The 22889-nt window shown below is 37.0% G+C and overlaps 1 protein-coding gene across 12 annotated transcripts in view; it reads right to left on the bottom strand.

The window, feature by feature from the left end:
• The window catches only part of Cep112 (centrosomal protein 112), a 655204-nt gene that overhangs the window by 586937 nt on the left and 45378 nt on the right, over window positions 1-22889 (bottom strand). For all 12 annotated transcript variants that reach the window (XR_015450293.1, XR_015450294.1, XM_087208582.1 and 9 more), the window contains 2 exons: window positions 5705-5798; window positions 3887-3964 (listed from right to left, as the gene is read on the bottom strand). Coding sequence is in view for 10 of the 12 variants with exons in the window: in XM_087208582.1 (XP_087064708.1) it covers window positions 3887-3964; window positions 5705-5798 (172 nt within the window). In the remaining 2 variants the exon portion in view is untranslated. The remainder of the gene's footprint in view (window positions 1-3886; window positions 3965-5704; window positions 5799-22889) is intronic.

The following is a 22889-nucleotide window of genomic DNA, read 5'->3' on the forward strand; positions in this document are numbered from 1 at the left end:
TTGTAGGTGATTTGTTTCTTTTCTCTCACTGCTTGCAGAATTTTGTTTTTCTGTTGGGTTTCTGGAATCCTTACTATTATATGCCTGTGTGCAGATTTTTTTTTGATCAAGGCTATTTGGAGTCCTATATGCCTCACTTATCTGTATGTCAAGTTCTTTTCCCCTGCTTAGGAAGTTTTCTGCCATCACTTCTGTGAAGAGTTTTTTTATGTCATCTGCACTCTCCTCTTTCTTCATTGACTCCAATCAGTCTTATGTTATTCTTCTTTGCATTGTCTAGCAGCTGCTGGATTGATTTCTCATCTTCCCTTACAATTGCAAAGCAATTTTTCTTTTCCTGGTCACTAATTGCAATCTTATCTTCTATATGTGAAATTCTATCCTCACGTTGGTTCATTCTGCTGCACAGACTTTCGATGGAGTTTTTAATCTCCTGAAAATCTGTCTGCATCTGTTTTATGGATTCCATTTGTTTCCTATGTTGGGATTCCATCATGTTCCTCAGATTCTCTATTTTTTTATGTGTCCTCTCTAGATTTATTAATCATGTCTTTCACTATGAGCACAATCTTTGCTGTTATCTGAGTAATTATTTGTGATTTCATTTTTCCCAGATCCTCTTTTGTTGCCAGTTCAGAGTGTCCAGGTGGTTCGATCCCCAGTACCAAACAAAACAAAACAAAACAGAGAGTCCAGGTGGTTGAGTATCAGATTGTTCCATCTCGTTTCCCTTTGGGGTTGCTATAGGTGATCTGGAAGTCTGTTTTTGAGGCTTGTTTACATGTCTTCTCATTTCCACAGGGGGGCGGGTCTTCTGGCACCCATGCAGCTCACCTTCTCTGCCCTAGGAGCGTGGAATGGCAGCAGGGGAGCCTCCTTCTGGGTGCTAGGACTGGCTCGCCTTCTCTGCCGTAGGAGCGTGGAATGGCGGTGGGGAAGTCTCCTTCCGGGTGCTGGGACTGGCTCCTGGATTCCTAATTATTTGTCTCACTGTTTTGTTCATACTCTGCCACCTCAGGAGAGGTACCCAACAACATATAAAACAGGCACTTCACTTCATTTTAGATGCTGCTATTACAAAAACAAAAAGGGGGCAATGTAGAAGACTAGATAATGAGGACAGAGGACTAACTGACCTTCTCTGTAAGCACAAAAGAGAAAAACAGCAAGCTGTGCCTCCTGTGGCACTATGCAGGCATGCTAGCATGTTGCAAGTTCCAGAGAAGAGTTAATATAGCTGAGATCTGGATATCTACCTGGGTATATGCTATAGATAACAAGAGGCAGACAAATCTTCTATTAATCTGTTTGTTCTCATATCTAAGTGAATAAAAGTGAGGTGAGCCAAATGCTCATGGCTTTTTGTCCAGTAGAGACAAAGAGTCCCCTGGCCTCTCATTCAAAATTTTCTTTGTGTCTTTTGTCTTTCATCCTCATCTGTCCCCCAAGTAAGGGATAAACTTGTAGGTTGGTCCCTACAGCAGTGTAACTCCAAAGTACCTCTAGGCCTTGAATTTCACAAAGCTCTAGGCCCTGAAATCTGCAACTAATTTTATCATCTCATCAAACTCCACTTATCTAAAATAAAACTTCAAACCTCTAAAATGGTTCCCTCATTTGACAGTCAACTAATCGACAGCTAATAATATTTCCATTTCTCAAGCAAACTGTTAGGTCCCCTTCAATTCAGCCCTTCAATCAGTCACAGAGTATCCTTTACTCTTTAAAACCATTTCCTGTCTATCTTTTCCAATTTCACAGCCATCATACTAATAGAGTTCACTAACAACACTCAAAAAGTAATTGATCTCCTTTGTCCATTTCTGTTCGTGTCCAATCTAACCTTCATAATGTCACCCAGCCAATTTTCCTAAAGCACTGCTTTTATTAGACCATTATAATACCAGCTGCTCTAGTGGTTGAAGTAGAAAGAGCTTGAGTCCACCAGTTCAAGACCAGCCTGGGCAACACAGGAAGACTTCATCTCAAAGAAAAAAAAGCTATTATTTGTAGAAAGGATTTACGATTTTTTAAATAATATTCCCTAATACAAGAGAGTAAGTATAAAATGGACAAGTAATAAATACTTCAGTTAAATTGGTACAAACCTTCTGGAAGACAATGTAATTCTAAGCAAATAAATATGAATAAAAGTACTTGTAATGAATTTTGTCACAGTATTTATATTATTTACATTACCAACACACTGGGAGCAACTTAGATGTTCAAAAGTAGCAGAATTATGGACTATCTATCCAAAAGAAAAATGCTACCCCATGTTTACTGAATTCTTACTGACATAAAAAATTCAAAATTACACATAATATAGCATTTATAATATGACCCAACTTTGTTCAATTTTATAAAATTATACCAAAAAAGGAAAGATATACATAGAGTATCCCTTACACGGGATTCTTGGCACTAGAGATACTCAGATTATGGAGTTCTTCAGATTTTGTAATATTTGCATAGGTTTTACAAAATGCATACTCCCTAATCCAAAATCCAAAATATTTTGTGTGCAGAGATGCTCACCAAGTTTTGGACTCTGAAGCATTTCCACTGGATTTTTAAGTAATGGTTTTCAGGTAAGGCATGCTTGACTTGCATAACAAAATGTTAACACATATCTCAGGATAAGATTTTGAAATTTTTTTTTTTTGTACCGGGGATCGAACTCAGAACCTTGCAGTTCCAAGGCAGGCGGCGGCACCACTGAGCTAAATCCCCGGCCCTGAAACATTTTATTCTTCTGATTTTCTGTAGTTTTCACAAAGTACTAAAAAAACCATTTTATATCCTTTTCAATTTCTTCAAAGTACTTAAACAGCTTATATATAAACAGGAATGTGGAGGGGGAGCTCACTGCTCTATATAGCCTGAAATTTAAAAGCTAAACTTTTCAATTTAGCACCCAGAGCTCCAATACAATACAGTCTGACAACATTGCCAATTAATTCCATATATAAATCCCAAAGACACAGGCAGAATGATTCACTTATCCTTATCTTTTTCCTTACACTTGTTTTGGCCTCAAAATTCTTTCTTCTCCTCATTTTTATGCATCAAAATACTGTATTTCTCAGCCTTTGGACATAAAATACAGTATAAATTACTGATCATAATGGCTTCTCTTTCAGGAAGCCTTCTTGAATTACTTTGCTTCTCCATGTTTTTCCCCATTTTTCCCATCCACCTTAGTATTTATATGCTGCGTATTTATGTCTTGATCAACAACAAATACATGTATGATGGTGGTCCTGTAAGATTATAACAGAGCTGAAAAAAAACTTCCACCCTCCACATCACAGCTGTCATACTTTTTATCATTATTTTAAAGTGTACTCCTCCTTGTTAAAAATTTACTATAAAATAATATGCCATGTTAGGCCAGTAGCAGTGTCACACATCTAACATTTTATTTCATCTCGATTGGATCAAAAGGCCCACATTAAATAACTGAGCTATACCATTTAAGTCAGTGTAAGTACACTCTATGATGTTCATACAGTGATAAAACTACATACTGAAACATTTCTTAGAGTGTATCCCCCTGTTAAGAAATGCTTGACTGTCTCTACTTTCCATATAACTTGTTTTGGTATTTTATGATATGTTGTATCTTAAGTTATTACTTAACTATTTTTGTATATATCTCTTACTTCCTCAGTAAGAAAGTTAGCTTGTCAAGGACTTTGACAGAAATATTTCATATTTCTTTGGAACATCGTTTCTCTTTCCCATACTTAAAGTTCTTCTCAAAGTCAACAAAATACTAAATGTCTAACATCCAATTTTTGGCGAATAGAATTAAAATAGTTCACATATTATCCAAATACAATATGCTTCTGCCACATTAATATGTACATAAAACAAATTTTACCCCAAGATTCCAACTATTAAGGCGAGCTTCAATGTCACTGTCATCCAAAGAAACAGGAGATTTTTTCGAATGAATTTCCTGAAATACAAAAGAGAACAGAGAGGAAGGAAGGGAGAAAAGAAGGAAGGAGAAGAGAAATAAAAATGGGGAAGAAAAGAAAAGAAAGAGGAAGAAAGGAAAACAAGAAAAATATATGTCAGTCAGAGCAATGAGAACTTTGTGTACTTATTTGGTAATGCTATATTGCCCTCAGAGGAAAGGATTATGTTACAACTAAGCTAAAGTTCTCAATTCTAACTAATGACTATTTATTACAGCTGCTTAAGGCTATGGGCTGCCTTAACAATATATTCACACATTAACTAAATTTCAAAGTAAATCAAAAGAATATTTTAAAAATTAATCCAGACTCCTTTCTGTAAGTTCTTTCACAAGAAGTTTTAATTGTGGTGCACCACAGTAGCTTGCAAGTGGCAGGAGAAGGAGGGAAAACTTGTAAAGATAAATTATTTGCTCTGGTTAAAATTAGTTAACAGGGAAGTTTTGTGTTGATATCCAAGAAGCTCTTTGTTCTTAAATTAATTCCCACTCATATGCTGAAAAGAAAGAGTAATAAGCTCTGGATTCACATCATGAAAACACAATTACGGTGATTCTTTACTTTTTAAAAAATAAAAATTTCATTTTTTCCTTTGTATAATTTATTATATTACATATTTATCAACCAGATTAAAACTGTAATTAACTGAAGAAAACCTAAGACCTGTGCCTAGACCTGAAAGCTCTAAAAGCATAGAAAGGTAAGTCTGTATAAAACAATAATGACTCTTTACAAAAGTAATATTTTGAAATTAAATTTGTTGACACATCATTTTCATGCTTTTCAAAAGCCTCATTACCAATGAATAAACTTATGACTATTTAAATTAATATGAAGTGATGAAGGATAACAAATTAAATGTTCTGCTTATTTTACTGGTTCTCCACATTTCTATTCAATAAAATATTAAGATTATGTTATTTATATACTATATTAAAATTCATTACCACTTCTACTGGTGGTCCTTGCTTTTTCTAGGTTTTTGTGAATAAAAACGTCTTGAATAAAAACATCTTAAATAAAATGCCTTAAGTAAATGTATTGATTATAGTTATACAATCATTATTAAAATTAGGCTGCCCTTTATATCAAGTTTTATTTAATGACAGATCCCAAACTATCACGGAAGAAAATGCAACGAATTACTTTAAAGCAATATGTGCTATAGTTATATGTTATACATGATCCCTCTTGCAAATAAAAATCACATTATCCAAGATAGCCACAGTTAATCAATAAAGACTGTAGTAAGAAAGCACAGTTCCTCATTACAAATTTTGTTCAAACCTAATCTATATTAAGCACATAAATGCAAGAGAGGCATTCATTTTTGAAAATATAAATAATTTAACTTCATCAGAAAAACAGTACTTCCTACTTCACTGCAAGTTAATCCCAATTTCTTTTCAATTTTATGACCATTGGGTTATCTGCTTCATTATTCTAGATAAAAGGAGAAAGGAAAATTTTTTAAATAGTCTCAAAGTTATGCTTATATGCACAGGGGAAAGGATAGACTGATTAGTTTACCTCAGAATTACTGCAAATAATGGAATATAACAACCAAACCACTATCTTTAACATCAAGATGTTCACAAAAATCTCCAGACTTTATTCAGTTTTTAAAGTAATTACTGGATCTTTAACAATATGAAATTGAAACTTTATGAAGAGACATTTTAAACCAAAAAATAAACAAAAGTGAAATCTGATCTTACACAATTCTTTGGAATAATACTTTGTCCATCTTCCTTGCAAGTTGGACTCATACAGTGAGATCTCGTCTGCAGCTTCCCAGTGTACTGTTCTATACTAAGAGACCAAAGTGGTAACAATCAAAATTTGGAGAATTTAGAGGACACAGAGTATTCTGATGTAGGATTATTATTTTTTCTTTTGGAAATTAGATGATAGTTTATATTAATGGTGATTCAAAAGCAGAAAAGATATAATAACCATTTGTATTTTTCACATTTTACTTCATTTAGATTAAATCAAAATAAAATATCACATAAATGCTGCATACCTGCTAATAACAATATGTTGTTTTTAAGTGGAACAACAATGATCCATATATATTTAAATCTTTCTCCCTTCTTTTCCCTTTTTCCTAAGTGTAGGATGAGACAAAAATGAACCATATAGTCTGATAAGATCATTTTTTTAAAGAAACGTAGCAAATTTTATTGGATTCAAGATAAAACATTCAAATATACAAAATAAAACTTTCATTAGCTTCAAGTTTTAATTAATATGAAGTCACGTTAGAAAATAAAGATTTTCAAAGTCTTTGATTTTAAAAATATCATGTTAATAAAGGTAAAATGTGAAAAGTACAGGATAAGCAGGTAACGGGCTTAAAAAGATTTCACCAAAAAGACTCTTTTGTTATAAAAAATATTGAACAAAAATACCATTCTCAAATATACGAGCTCAGCCTGTAGTCTCTCATATGTTTTAATTCAAGCTACTTCAAAGAAAGCCCCAAGATTATGAATACTTATTGTCTAAACAGCTGCTTCAAGATACATGAAACGGAAACTGACCATTACAAGAGTGGATCCCCCCACAAACACACAGTTGTGCTTTTCACAATTTTGGTTAACCCCAGTCAACTGCAGTCTAGAAATAGTAAGTGAAAAATTCCAAAAATAACAAAAATAAATCTTTTAAATAACTTTTTATAAAAGTCTATAACTGTCTTATTTTCTTATTATTAATATATTATGATGCTTAATTTATAAACTGTACATTATTACAAGTATGTGTTCATAGGAAAAATCATAGTCTATGTGGAGTTCAGTACTATTTACAGTTTCAGAAGTCTTGGAACCTATCATCTGCGGATAACCTATCCCCTCTGTATAATGAATTAATGCTGTTTACTTTCAACCACAAACCATGTCAGGATTTCATTCACAAACAGTATATCATACTAAGGATTTCCAAAAGACAAATTACTAGTTCAAAAAGACAATGTTAAAACTAATGCCTTTTTGGTAATAAAACTGATAAAATAATACTCCTTAGACTGGTTACTAAGTAATGGAGAATTTCTGAAAAAGCTGTTTTAAAGACAGGTATTGCTTTATACTCTTATACTGTATCCCACTTGTCCAAATTTGAGTTAAAAGCAAATGAGAAACAGATGAGGTAGTATTTTGTGGAAAAAATTTCATCAATGTGCTTGAGCTGATATACACACTTAGAACTCAGTATGTGGGACGAATAGACCTGACATACTAAGCAGTGTCCGATTCTTCTTTAAGAATTGATTAAGCGATCATAAAAAGAGCTATGCTTAAAAATTGAAAAATGCTTAATATAAAGGTAATTCTTCCCATAGAAAATGTTAATAAAAAGAAGCCTGAAAAATTTATCTATTTATTACACAGGGTGCATACATAAAACAACACACTTTTAATTCACAGGCAGCTATCCTCTGTACCAATCAACCTTTTTCCCTTCACAAAAAAATTTTTTTTAGGGCCAGGGATTTAGCTCAGTGGTTCCACCGCCTGCCTCGCAAGCACAAGGATCCAAGTTCAATGCCCGGTACCAAAAAAAAAAAAAAAAATTTTTTTAAGTTCCTAGATCATGCTCTAACCTGTCGTTTACTTTTCAATCAACTATTAACTTATTTGTACTCATCCTGAAAGGGCTATAAGTAAGATCTTCAGTAATTTCCAGACATTCAAGCAAATAAATTCTCACCTATCTTTACCCTAGTTGAATTCACCGAAATACTAGGGACAGTGTTTTAAAGATGCCACATTGGCTCCATAGAACCATTCTTTCCAAGTTCTCATCCTATGCTTTAGAAATATCCTTCACAGTAACCTTGGCTAGCTTTTCTTTCTCTACCCATTCCATACACGCTATAATTCCAGGGTTTTGTGCCTAACCTCATTTATTTCACTTTCACATGCTTTTCCTGGGTAACTCAATATACTAAATGGAAGCTTTGCTTACCAAATCTACATCTTCAGTCCAAATTGCTCTCTTAGTCATTATAAACATAAATTCAATAGCCCTGACTCCAATTCAGCATGTTCAAAACTAAACTCATTAAGTTGCTCCTAAAACATGCTCCAAAGAAGGCCAAGTAAAGCAAAGTTATTGCAGAGGCCAGCTTCTTGTAAACACAACTGGGCCAACCAAAGGAGAAGGTCAGTATCATTGCTAAAATCTGGCTGCCACATGAAACATACACAAAAAAGTTTAATTTCTTGCCATGAGACTGTCTCCAGCTGGAAATACAATTGACTTGAACACTAAAATAAGTACAAAGACAGCCTTAAATACAGAGTGATGGGACTAGTGGTCAGGGTGGACAATGTAAGAGAAAATGGGAGGAAAAAAATCAATCTAAAACCCTCTTTATGAATAGCATGTGCTATACACAGAATAGAACTCAATGAAAACAGTCTATAATTGGTGTACGGGACTTGATCACAGTAAACTCATGATAGGAATTTGTACCAATTAGAAAAGGAGACTGACTATAGCTTAAGTAACTTCAGGGTGCCAAAATTAATACAGAAAGAAAAAATTTCAATATTGTAGTGAAATTCCCTGAAATACTCTTTGCTACTCTCAAGTAGTAAAATTGCAGGAAGGATAACTTTTCTCACTCACTTTTTCTTAATGCTAAAGTATTTAAACACTCTCAAAGAATCTATGTTGATGCCAAATACTATAGAAATATAGATTTGCTCTTACACAGATAAAGAAAGAAGCAATAAGAGGGAACCAATGCCTTCTGGGAGACATCAAGTCACCAGGCAAGAGGCTCCTGCACCATAAGTGAGCATGAAACCAACCACACTAAAGAAGGCAGAAAAGGTATGGCATCCTCTTGCTAATGATCCCTCCTCCCAACAAACTCACATGAAAAGGAGGAAATGCTCAGCTCTCAGCTTCTTCCTGAGGGAAAGGGGACACTGACCTGTACATCTGTTATGGCTTGTGTCTAGATGTCCCCACAAAGCTTCATGCAGTCATAGGTGGGGCTTTGGGTGGCTGGATCTAGACCATTTGATGCTGGGATCAAGGGTATATGATTACTAATTAGTCCACTGACTGGTCTGGCATAGTTATAGGTAGGATTAAGGGTTCCCCACCCTGAGTGTGAGTGCTACCCGCCCTAAGGGGTAAGGTAGCCTAGATAAAATATAAGGGACAGAAAGAGGTCCAGTGTTGTTGCTTGTTGCTTGCTTGCTCCTTGCTGCCTGCCCTGCTTTGGCATGAACTATTTCTCCTCTGCAATTCTTCTCTAAAATGTCACACTGCCTGGGAGCCAGCTGACTATGGACTGAAATCTCTACAAATTGTGAGCCAAAGAAACCTTTCCTCCTTTAACACTGAGAGTTAGGTATTTTGTCTCAGTAAGGAGAAAAGTAACACAGACAACATCTAATACACTCATTTTTCCAGGGACTACCTAAAGGTCTGATACCTGTCTCATCACACTCAGAGCTGGCAGAAAAGAGTCCCAGTTTGGGAAGCGTTGAGAACAAAGGCTACAGTTTGGATTAACAAACAGTGATTGGTCACAAGTCCTCCTACCAGCTCAGCCAAGCTACCAGGTGAGAAGCCTCAAATCCCAGCTCCAGCCACAGGTAAGAAAGTTTTAAAGCACCTATCCAGCACTCTGGATTTTTGAGGGAGCTGATTCAGAGACTGGATTCCATAAGAAGTGTCAGAACCAGCATACTCTAGATGCCTAGGAATCACTGAGAACAAAGGAAGCGGTATGGACTGGTAAGTATTGAGAGTCATGAAACAATAGGAAAAACTCTCAATACACAGTTTGTCTCTGAAGAGAAAATAAGACTGGAGTATATGTCCAATATTCACATCTCTGGGGGACTGCCCAAGGGATGTGTTTGCATAATATCTGGCCGGGCGCCTGCCCAGAGAGGAGCTACACAGGCACATGGGCTTATTCCAGAGGCCCGCCATTCCATAGGTAAATGCGCTAATCCATCAGTGAATTCCAGGGAGCAGATGTGTGGCCCAGATCTGCGTGGTTGCGGGCAGATCCCGGCCAGGGATCAACCCAGATCCCAAAGGCTCAGGCACACCTGCCCAAGCCAAAAGCCCACCCGGAAAGGGGCTGTACAGGCACACAAGCTTCAAGCAGAGTGCCACCATACCATCAGCCACCACCAGGGATCCATGTAGAGAGAGGTGTAAAGTTACAAAAGCAAAACTCAGAGGCTTATCCAATACCACTGATAAGTGCATAGCGACCCTAGCCAAAGCACACAACAGGAACTGGGGTGAACAATCCCCAACGAAAGGCCCTCCCAGACAACAGCTACATAGGAGGCCCAGCCAGAGGCATGCCTAGATAATATCAGAAGCGTGCACAGGCCACAGCCAGAAACCCACCCAGACAGCTGGTCAGCTCAGGGATCCAGAGGGCTACCACTCTGAACCCAGGAATTAGTGTACTTATGAGTATCAGAGTAAAGGCTGCTCAGTGGCTTGCTGAGAATTAAAGTCCACTGGGTGATCAAAAGTACTCTCAACAAAGAAACAGCAGGCTGCATATGTTGAAATGAGAAGACATATAAATAAGTCCCAAAAACAGACTTCCAGATCATCTAAGGCAACCCCAAAGGGCAATGAAATGAAACAATCTGATACTCAACCATCTGGACTCAATGAATGGGTAACAAAAGAGGACCTGGAAAAAATGAAATCAGAAATAATTTCTCAGATAACAGCAGAGATTGTGCCCATAATATAAGACATGATTAATAAATCTAGAGAGGACACAGATAAAAAAATAGAGGAGCTGAGGAACATGATGGAATCCCAACACAGGAAACAACTGGAATCCATAAAACAGATGCAAACAGATTTCCAGGACATTAAAAACTCCAGGGAAAGGTTACGCAGGACAATGAGGGAGTATGAGGATAGAATTTAAGGCATGGAAGACAAGATTGCAAACAGTGAGCACAAAAAGAAATATTTCTTTAAAATACTAAGGGACCACAAGAAATGAATCCAGCAGCTGCTACACAATGCAAGAAAAATAACATTACGCTCATTGGAGTGAATGAAGAAACAGGAGAGAGTGCAGATGACATAAAAAATTTGTTCACAGAAGTAATGGCAAAAAACTTCCCAAATAGGGGAAAAGAACTTGACATAGAGATAAGTGGGGCATGTATGACTCCAACTAGCCATGATCAAAAACAATCGACACAGAGCCGGGATTTAGCTCAGTGGTTTCGCCGCCTGCTGTGCAAGAACAAGGACCTGAGTATGATCCCAGGTAACAAAAAAAAAATCTACACATAGGCATGTACTTGTTAAGATTCCAGAAACCCAACAGAAGAACAACGTTCTACAACCAGTTAGAGAAAAAAAACAAATCACATACAAAGGAAAGCCCATCAGAATCACAGCAGACTTCTCAACACAAACTCACAAGGCAAGAACAGCGTGGATGATGTATTTTAATTCCTAAAAGAAAACAACCTCGAAACTACATTGCTATACCCTGCAAAACTATCTTTCAAAATTGATGGAGAAATAAAATACTTTCATGACAAACAGCACCTGAGGAACTTCGTGAATACCAATCAGAACTCCAAATAATTTTGAACAACAATCTAGGAAAAGACAACAAGGATCACAATCCCAGGAAGCCCAGCAGTATGAATCCATCATGCATGACAACAAAATAAATGCAAAGGAAGAGAATCCAAAAAAAAAGAAAAAGTCATGCAAGGATAAGTCAATATGTATCAGTTATACCCATCAATGTTACTGCTCTCAATTTACCAATCAAAAGAAATAGATTGGCAGAATGGGTCAAGAAACAAGATCCAACAACATGCTGCATACAAGAAACACAGTTAATTCAAAAAGAAACTCATAGACTGACAGTTAAAGGGTGAAAAACAATACTCCATGCGACAGGAACCCAAAAAAAAAGAAGTATCCTCTTTCGAGATCAAGTGGATTTCAAATCAACACTGATTAAGAGAGACAAAGACACTACATCCTTGTAAAGGGAACAATCCAAGAGAAAGAGATGACAATCATAAATATATATGCACCAAAAATGAATCCATACAACTATATAAAACAAATACCAATGGACAGGAAAAACCATATAAGCACTAATACAATAGTAGTGGGGGAAGTCAATACCCCACTGTCACAAATAGATAGATCAACCAGACAAAAGAATAAACAAAAAAATACTAGGGGCCGGGGATTTAGCTCAGTGGTTTCACCACCTGATGTGCAAGCAGAAGGACCCAAGTTCAATCCCTGGTAACAAAAAAAAAAAAAAAAAAAAAAACCACATACACAGCAAAAAAATACTAGAACTCAAACTCTTGAACAAATGAACTTAACAGATGTTTACAGTGTTCCACCCCACAAAATCAGAATACACATTCTTTTCAGCTGCACATGAGTCGTTCTCTAAAGCATGCCACTTACTCACTCATACAACATGTATAAGTAAGTGCAAAGAAACTGAAGTTATCCCCTGTGTATTATCAGACCATAGTGTGATGAAATTGGAGATCAATATGAAAAGAAACTGCAAGAATTTCATAAACACATGGAAACTATAAAACACACTTCTGAATAACGAAAGGGTCACTGAGGAAATTAACGAGGAAATCAGACAGTTCCCACAATTAAATAGCAATGCCAATAGAACATATCGGAATCTAAGGGACAAAATGAAAACAGTCTTATGAGGGAAATTCATGGCAGTGAATACTCATAAGGAAAACAGAGTGAGCTCAATTACACAACCTAAAGCTGAACCTCAACCTTCTAGAAAAAGAAGAGCAGGACAAACCCAAAGTTCATGCAAGGAAAGAAATTATAAGAATCAGGCCAAAAATCAAAGCAATGGAGACTAAGAGAAAAATACAAAGACATCAATGAGGCCAATAGTTGGTTATTCAAAAGAATAAACAAAATAGACAAACCCATAGCCAACCTTACAGAAAAAGGAAAGAAAAGACCAAAATCCATGCAATTATGAATAAAAAGGGTGAAATTACAACAGAGCAAGCAGAAATCCAGAGGATCATCAATACCTACTTTGAGAACCTATACGCCAATAAGATGGAAAATAAATAAACAGATTCCTAGATACGTGTGAATTATCACAGTTGAACAAAGATGACCTAAAAATTATAAACAACCCAATATCACTCAATGCAATTGAAAATGTAATTAAAATTTTACCAACTGAGAAAATCCTGGGTCCTGATGCCTACACTACTGAATTCTACAAGATATTTACAGAGGAACTACTGCCACTACTGTTTAAACTCTTCAATGAAATTGAAAAGGAAGCAATGCTCCCAAACTCATTCCTAGAAGCAAGCATCACCTTGATCCCAAAAGGAAAGAAACACCCAACCGAAAAAGAGAACTACTCTATGAAGCATACTTCATAGACCTTGAGAAAACAATCCAAAAATTTATTTGGAACAGGAAGAGACCCAGAATAGCAAAAGCAATTCTAGGTAACAGAGACATGGCAGGGGGTATTACAACCCCCAACTTTAAAATATACTACAAAGCTAATGTGATAAAAATAGCATGGTACTGGCAAAGAAACACACCTGACAACCAGTGGAACAGATTAGAAGCTGCAGAAACAACTCTAGACACACTCAGCTACCTTATCTTCAACAAAGGAGCCAAACACCCTTAGTGGAAGAAAGATGGCCTCTTTAATAAATGGTGCAGGAGAAATTCGGTTTCAACTTGCCAAACACTTAAACTAGACCTATATCTCTCACCATGCACTAATTTAAAATTGAAATGGACTAAAAATCTAAATATAAAAACAGAAACACTGAAATGGCTGGAACAGAGGTTAGGTAGAACTCTTGAAGATACTGGAGTAGGAAAAGACTTTATGAACAAAACCTGAGTTGCCCGTGAACTAGCACAAACAATCAACCAGTACAATCTCTTTTTACTAAAAAGCTTCTGCACAGCAAGAGAATCCACCAGCTGTGTGAAGAGACAACCCACAATGTCGGAAAAAAGTTTCACCAGCTGGCCCTCAGAAAAAGGTCTACTATCTCAAATCCATAAAGAATTTTAAAAAACCAGAGCTCCCAAGTTTAAAGACCCAATCCAAAAATAGGCATCTGAAATGAACAGACATTTCTCACACAAAGAAGCAGACATGGCAAATAAACATATGCAAAACTGTTCAACATCACTGGTCATTCGAGAGATGCAAGTGAAAACAACGCTGAGATACCACTTCACTCCAGAAAGAATGGCTGCTATCATGAAATCAAAAAACAACAAATGCTAGTGGGGCTGTGGGGAAAGAGGAACACTGCTCCACTGCTGATGGAAGTATAGATTGGTGCAACCACTGTGGAAATCAATATGGAGATACCTCAAAGAACTAGAACTGGAAGTCCCATTTGACCCAGCTATTGCCCTGCTGGGTATCTTCCCCAAAGAATTAAAAGAATCATACCACAGTGATATATGTGCAACCATGTTCATAGCAGCACAGTTTCTAATAGCTAAAACTTGGAAACAGCCCAACTGCCCATCAACTGGAGACTGGATTGAAAAAGTGTGAGTTTTTTATAAAGTAGAGTACTACTCAGCCATCAAAAACAAGAAATCAGAGACATTTATTGCTAAATAGATGTACACTGAGGTGATACTCTTAAGTGAAATAAATAGGACACACATGTGTAAATACCGAATAGTTTCTCTAGTGTGAGAAACAAAGTGTAAATAAGGACTAAAAAGTATAATAGATAATGTGAAATAGGAAGAAAAGGGGAAAAGGGGAGGGGGAAGTGGGGGGGTAGGAGAAAGGAAAGAAGGGAATGGAATTAATATGAGAAAATGAAAAAAATGGATGAAAAGTCTTTGTAAATAGGGAAGGATGGAGGGGTTGAAGGGAGGGCAGGGGAAGGGGTAAAAATAAGAACCAAGATAGATTACGTAAAGGTGCAAATTTCCAATGATGAATGTCATTATATTGTACATCTAAAAATGTACCAATAAAAGGATATAAAAAAAAAGTAGTCTATGCAGCAGAATGAAGCAAGGTGAGGACAGAATTTCAGATATAAAAGATAAGATTTCAATTAGTGACCAGGAAAAGAAAAATTGCTTCAAAATTATAAGGGAACATGAGGAATCAATCCAGCAGCTGCTAGATGATGCAAAGAAGAATAACATAAGACTGACTGGAGTCAAAGAAGGAACAGGAGAGCATGCATAATACATTAAAAAAACTGTTCACAGAAGTGATGGCAGAAAACTTCCCAAGCAAGGGAAAAGAACTTGACATACAGATAAGTGAGGCATATAGAATTCCAAATAGCCTTGATCAAAAGAAATGTACACATAGGCATATAATTGTTAAGATTCCAGAAACCCAAAAGAAAAAAAAAGCAGTTAGAGAAAAGAAATAAATCACATACAAAGGAAAGCCCATTGGAACCACAGAAGACTTCTCAATGTAAACCCTCAAGGCAAGAAGAGCTTGAAGTAATGTATTACCAGCTCTAAAGGAAAACAGCCTCCAACCCAGATTGATGTACCCTACAAAACAATCTTTCAAAATTGATGGAGTAATAAGAAACTTTCATGACAAAGAGCACCTTAGGAACTTCATAAATACAAATCCAGCACTCCAAAAAATTTTAGATAATATTGCAGGAACAGACAATGAGGATGAAAACCCCAGGAAGCACAGCAGAATGCATCCATCAGGCAAGACAAGAAATTAAATGTAAAGGGGGAGAATGCAACAAAAAGAAAAAGTCATGAAAATGACAAGTCAATTTATATCAGTTATAACCATCCATGTTAATGGTCTCAATTCACCAATCTAAAGAAACAGACTGGCAGAATGGGTCAAGAAGCAAAATCCAACAATATGCTGCATACAAGAAATACACTTAATTCAAAAGGAAACTCATAGACTGAAAGTTAAAGGGTGGAAAACAATACTCCATGTGAAAAGAACCTGAAAAAAAGCAGGAGTAGCTATCCTCTTTGCAGATCAAGTGGATTTCAAACCAACACTGATTAAGAGAGATGAAGAAGAACACTACATCCTTGTAAAGGGAAGAATCCAAGAGGAAGAGATGACAATCATAAATATCTATGCACCAAATGCTAGTGCACCCAACTATATACAACAAATACTAATGGATATGAAAAGTTACATAAGCACTAATACAATAGTAGTGGGGGACCTCAACACCCCACTGTCACAAATAGATCAACTAGACAAAAAATAAGTAATGAAATACTAGAACTCAATCGAACTCTTCAACAAATGAACTTAACAGATATTTACAGTCTTCCATCCCACAAAATCAGAATATGCTTTGTTTTCAGCTGCACATGGGTCATTCTCCGAAACAGACCACATACTTGCTCATAGAACATGTTTAAGTAAGTGCAAAGGAACTGAAGTTATCCCCTGTATATTATCAGACCATGGTGGGATGAAATTGGAGATCAACAGCAAAAGGAACTGCAAGAATTTCATAAAAACATGAAAATTGAACAACACAATTCTGAACAACAAATGGGTCACAGAGGAAATTAAAGAAGAAATCAGGCAATGTCTACAAATAAATGACAATCCCAATACAACATATTAGAATCTATAGGACACAATGAAAGAAGTCTTACAAGGGAAATTAATAGCAGTGAATACTCATATTAGGAAAAGAGCAAGCTCAAATAAACAACATGATGCTAAACCTCAAGCTTCTAGAAAAAGAAGAGCAAGACAAACAAAGCTCATTCAAGGGAAGAAATTTTTAAAATCAGAGCAGAAATCAATGCAATGGAGACTAAGAGAACAATACAAAAAAAAATCAATGAAGCCAAGAGTTGGTTCTTCGAAAGAATAAACAGTTACAAACCCTTAGCCAATCTTATCAAGAAGAGGAAAGAAATGACCAAAATCCAATCATGAAATTGAAGATGTAATTAAAATCTTACCAACTAAGAAAATCCCGGGACCTGATGGCTTCACTGCTCAATTCTATAAGACATTTAGAGATGAACTACTGCCTCTACTGTTTAAACTCTTCAGTGAAATTGAAAGGGAAGTAATGCTCCAAAATTCATTCCTAGAAGCAAGCATCACCTTGATCCCAAAAGCAGAGAAAGACCCAACCAAAAAAGAGAACTATAGGCCAATCTCACTAATGAACATACATGCAAAAATCCTTAATGAGATACTGGCAAATAGAATGCAGAAGATCATCAAGAAGATCATACACCTTGACCAAGTGGGATTCATCCCAGGGATGCAGGGATGGTTCAACTTATGCAAATCAATAAATGTAATACTCTATATTAATAGAGCCAAGGAAAAAACTCCATCATCATCTAAATACGTGCAGAAAAAGTGCTCAACAAAATTCAACACCCATTCATGATAAAAACCCTACAAAAAATTGGCATACATGTTCTGTACTTCAACCTGACAAAAGCTATCTATGAAAAACCAACAGCCAATATCACACTGAAGGGTCAAAAAACTGAAATCCTTCACACTAAAATCAGGAACAAGGCAAGGATGTCCACTATCACCACTCCTGTTCAATATAGTTTTGGAAACATTAGCCACAGAAATTAGATAAGAGAAAAAAATAAAAGGAAGATAGGAAATGAAGAAATCAAATTGTCATTATTTGCAGATGACATAATACTCTATGTAGAAGACCCCAAGAACTCCACCAAGTCTTCTAGACTTAATAACCAAATTCAGTAAAGTAGATGGATACAAGGTCAACACACAAAAGTCAATAGCTTGCCTGTACACGAACAAAAGACTCACTGATACAGGAACTGGAGAAACAACTCCCTTCACAATAGCATTCAAAAAAACAAAATACCTAGGAATCAACCTAACAAGAGAAATCAAAGACCTCTACTCTGAAAACTATAGCACTCTGAAAAAATAGATCAAAGAAGACATCAGAAAATGGAAAGACACCCCTTGCTCTTGGCTAGGAAAAACCAATATAGTGAAAATGGTCATACTTCCAAAATTGCTATATAGATTCAGTGCTATCCCAATTAAATTCCAATAGCATACTTCATAGAGTTTCAGAAAACTATCTAAAAATTCACTTGGAACAAGAAGAGCCCTAGAATAGCAGAAGCAATTCTAGGCAACAAAGACAATATAGGGGGTATCACAATCCCCAATTTGAAGCTATACTGCAAATCACTGTGATAAAAACAGCATGGTACTGGCACAAAAAGAGACCTGAGGATCAGTGGAACATATTAGAAGATACAGAAACAACTCTAGACATACTCAGCCACCTCATCTTGGACAAAAGTTCCAAACAACCTCACTGGAGAAAAGATAGCTTCTTTATTAAGTGGTGCTGCAAAAGTTGGGTTTCAACTTGCAAAAGATTAAAACCAGACCTACATTTCTCAACATGCACTAAACTAAAATCAAAATGGATAAAGATATAAATATTAAAACATAAACATGAAACTAGCTGGAAGGGAGGCTAGGTAGAACTCTGGAAGACATTGGTGTAGGAAAAGATTTCATGAACAAAACTTCAGTTGCATGCAAACTAGCACAAAAAATCAGTAACTGGGACCTCATCTTATTAAAAAGCTTCTTCACAGCAAGAGAAACCACCAGCAGAATGAAGACACAACCCACAGTGTGGGAAAAATTTTTTACTCCCTTTTCCTCAGACAAAGATCTACTATCTAGAATATATAAAGAAATCAAAAAAACAGACCTCCCAAATATAAAGACCCAATCCAAAAATGGACATCTGAAAAAAAAAAACAGACATTTCTCAAAGAAGTAGAAATAGCAAATAAATATATGAAAAAATATTCAACATCACTGGTCATTTGAGAGATTCAAATGAAAACAAGGCTGAATTGCACCTCACCCCAGAAAGAATGGCTGCTCTCATGAAATCAACCAATAACAAATGCTGATGGGGATGTGGGGGAAAAGGAACCCTTTATCCACTGTTGGTTAGAGTGTAGACTGGTGCAACTACTATGGAAATCAGTATGGAGATAACTCAGTGAACTAGGATTAGAGTGAGCTAGCTATTCCCCTGCAGGGTATCTTCCCCAAAGAATTAAAAGAATCATACCACAGCAATATACATCCACCTGTGTTCATGGCAGCATAGTTTATAAGCTAAATCTTGGAACCAGTCCAACTGTCCATCAATTTGAGACTGAATAAAGAAAATGTGTTTTTTAAATAAATGGAATACTATACTACCCAGCCATAAAGAATAAGGAATTAGACATTTTTAGCTAAATGGATGCACATTGAGGCCATACTCTTAAGTGAAATAAATAGGACACATACATGTGAATACCGAAAACTTCTTTGGTATGAGAAACTTAAAGTGTAAATGAGGATCAAAGGGTATAATAGCTAATGTGAAATAGGAAGAAAAGGTGCAGAGGTGAAGTGGGAGGGACAGGGTTAAGGAAAGAAGGGAATGGAATTAATATGAGAAAATTTTAAAATTGGAAACAAAGTCTTTGTAAATAGAAAGTGGTGGAGGGGTTGAAGGGAGGACAGGGGAATGGGCAAAAAATAAGAACCAAGATATATTATGTAAAGGTACAAATTTCCAATGATGAATGTCATTGTATTGTATACCTAAAATGTACCGATAAAATAAAATTAATTAAAATAAACCAGTCTCATGTTTTATCTTACATAAGCAATCAAAAAATAAATATTAAACATAATAAAGAGGAGATGACAGGAAACTAGAAGGTAGACTTTTTTTTTTTGTACCAGGGATCAAACTCGGGACCTTGCTCTTGCAAGGCAGGCGGTACAAGGTAGACTTTTAAAAGAGGCAGAAGATGATCAGGAGGAAGTAGAGGAAAGGAAGGAGCCAATAGGATGAAAATTATCAAAATATGTTGTATGCATGTACTGTATTAACAAATTAAAACAAATCTCATCATTCTGTATCACTAATATGCACCAATACAAAAGAAGCTTCTGCAAAACAAGGGAAGCAATCAATAGACTGAAGAGACAAGCTACAAAAAGGAGAAATCACTTGGAAGCTATATATTCAAGTTAATATCCGAACTACATAAGTAATTCAAACAGCTCAGTAACAAGAAAACAAATAATTCAATTTAAAAATGGTCAAAGGACTTGAATGTCCATTTTTCCATATCTATATACAAATAAGATAAATGTTCAACATCAGTAATGATCAGAGAATCAAAGCCAAATCACAATGAGATCTCACCTCATCCCTCTAAGAATGACTTATTATCAAAGACAAATGTTAACAGGGCTGGGGATTAAGTTCAGTGATTCCAGCGCCCGCCTTGCAAGCGCAAGGTCCCAAGTTCAATCCCTGGTGCAAAAAAAAGACAAATGGCAACAAACATTGCCCAGGATGTGGACAAAAGGGAACTTTTTTACAATGCTAATGAAGTATAAATTAATACAGACATTATGGAAAATAATATGGAAGGTCCTCAAAAACAGAACTACCTTAAAATTCAACAGTCTCTCTTCTGAGGATATATATAAAGGAAATAAAATCAGCATCTCAAGGAAATATCTTCACACTTAAAAAAATATATATCTGCACACTTAAATTTCATTGCAGCATTATTCACAACAGCCAAGATATGGAAGCAACCTAAATGTCTACCTACAGATAAGTAAATAAACAAACTGAGGTGCATACATACAATAGAATGTTATTCATCCTTAATAAAGAGAAAATCCTATCATGAGTGAAAAAATGGATGAACGTGGAAGACATCTGTGGAATGAAATAAGCTGGACATAACAGATACCTGCCATATGAGGAATGTAGAGTGATCAAACCCATTGAAAAAAAAGTAGAATGGTGATTCCCAGTGATTTACAGGAGAAGAAGGGGAGGTGCTTTTTAATATATATAAATTATGGAAGATGAAACAGTAAACAACAGTGTGCTTTTAGTTTGCAATATTGTGCTATACACTTAAATTGTGTTAATATAGATCTAGGGGAATGTAAATTCATGCAACAAATATGAAAGTCAGTACAGAGATTCCTCAAAAAAACCTAAAACAAGACCCAGAAGGAGGCTTGCTGCCATTCCATGCTCCTAGGGCACAGAATGTGAGCCAGTCCCAGCACCCGGAAGGAGGCTCCCCCACCGGCATTCCATGCTCCTAGGGGAGAGAAGGTGAGCTGCCTGGATGCCAGAAGTAGACTCCACCACCGTGGAAATGAGAAGACACGTAAACAAGCCTCAAAAACAGACTTCTGGATCACCTACAGCAACCCCAAAGGGAAATGACATGGAACAATCTGATACTCAACCACCTGGACTGTTTTGTTTTGTTTTTTTTGGTACCAGTGATCGAAAAACCTGGACTCTCTGAACTGGCAACAAAAGAGGATATGGGAAAAATAAAATCACAAATAATTACCCAGTTAACAGCAAAGATTGTGCTCATAGTGAAAGACATGACTAATAAATCTAGAGAGGGCATGCCCTACCGAGGTCCTGAGTCACACAGAAGACACCAAATCACCCCGCTGCAAACAGGAAGGTCTGTGCAAGCCCTACCAAGGTCCTGAGTCGCACGGAAGACGCCGAATCAGCCCGCTGCAAACAGGCAGGTCTGGGCAGGCCCTACTGAGGTCCCGAGTCACAAGGAAGATGCCGAATCACCCCGCTGCAGACAGGCAGCAACCTAGTTCCACACTACAAAGATGCAGAGGACACCAGACCACCAGACCAAGGCACTGAGTCCCGCTGCTCCCGGCCCAGAGGTAGGGGCTTCTGAGCCACCGCCCCACTGCTCCTGGTCCAGAAGAAGGGGCTTCCCGGTCACCATCGCTACCGCTGCTCCTAGCCTAGAGGAAAGGGCTATTGGGCCACCTTCTGTCCCGCTGCTCCTGACCCAGAGGAAGGGGCTTCCAGGCCACCATCCCTCCCACCGCTCCCAGCCCAGAGGTAGGGGCTTCTGAGCCACCATCCCACTGCTCCTGCTCCAGAGGAAGGGGCTTCCCAGTCACCATCCCTCCCGCGGCTCCCAGCCCACAGGAAAAGGCTTTGGGGTCACCATCCCTACCGCTGCTCCCGGCTCCTGTCCCACCTCTCCCAGCTCAGAGGAGGTAATCCGTGCAGGCGCTAACAGCCCCACGCCTCTGTCAAAAGGAGAAAACATGTAAATAAGTCTCAAAACCAGACTTCCAGATCACCTACAGCAACCCCAAAGGGAAATGAGATGGAACACTCTGATACTCAACCACCTGGACCCACTGATCTGGCAACCAAAGGGGATCTGGAAAAAAGGAAATCAGAAATAATTTTTCAGATAACAGGAGAAATTGTGCCCCTAGTGCAAGACATGATTAATAAATCTAGCGAGGATCTCAGGAACAAGATGGAATCCCACCATAAGAAACAAATGGAATCCATAAAACAGATGCAAATAGATTTCCAGGACATGAAAAACTCCACTGAAAGTCTACACAGCAGAATGAGCCAATGTGAGGACAGAATTTCAGATATAGAAGATAAGATTGCAATTAGAGACCAGGAAAAGAAAAATTGCTTCAAAATTATAAGGGAACATGAGAACTCAATCCAGCAGCTGCTAGATGATGCAAAGAAGAATAACAGGACAGATTGGGCTCAATGAAGAAACAGGCGAGAGGCAAGACTGGCTATGACATAAAAAATCTCTTCACAGAAATAATGGCAGAAAACTTCCCAAGCATGGGAAAAGAGCTTGACATACAGATAAGTGAGGCATATAGGACTCCAAATAGCCTTGATCAAAAAAATCTACACATAGGCATATAATTGTTAAGATTCCACAAAAACAACAGAAGAACAAAGT

The sequence above is a fragment of the Heterocephalus glaber genome, unplaced genomic scaffold (assembly GCF_053883595.1).
Source record: "Heterocephalus glaber isolate CG9 unplaced genomic scaffold, H.glaber_assembly_v1.0 deba00000937, whole genome shotgun sequence".
In the NCBI taxonomy this organism is placed as follows: domain Eukaryota; kingdom Metazoa; phylum Chordata; class Mammalia; order Rodentia; family Bathyergidae; genus Heterocephalus; species Heterocephalus glaber.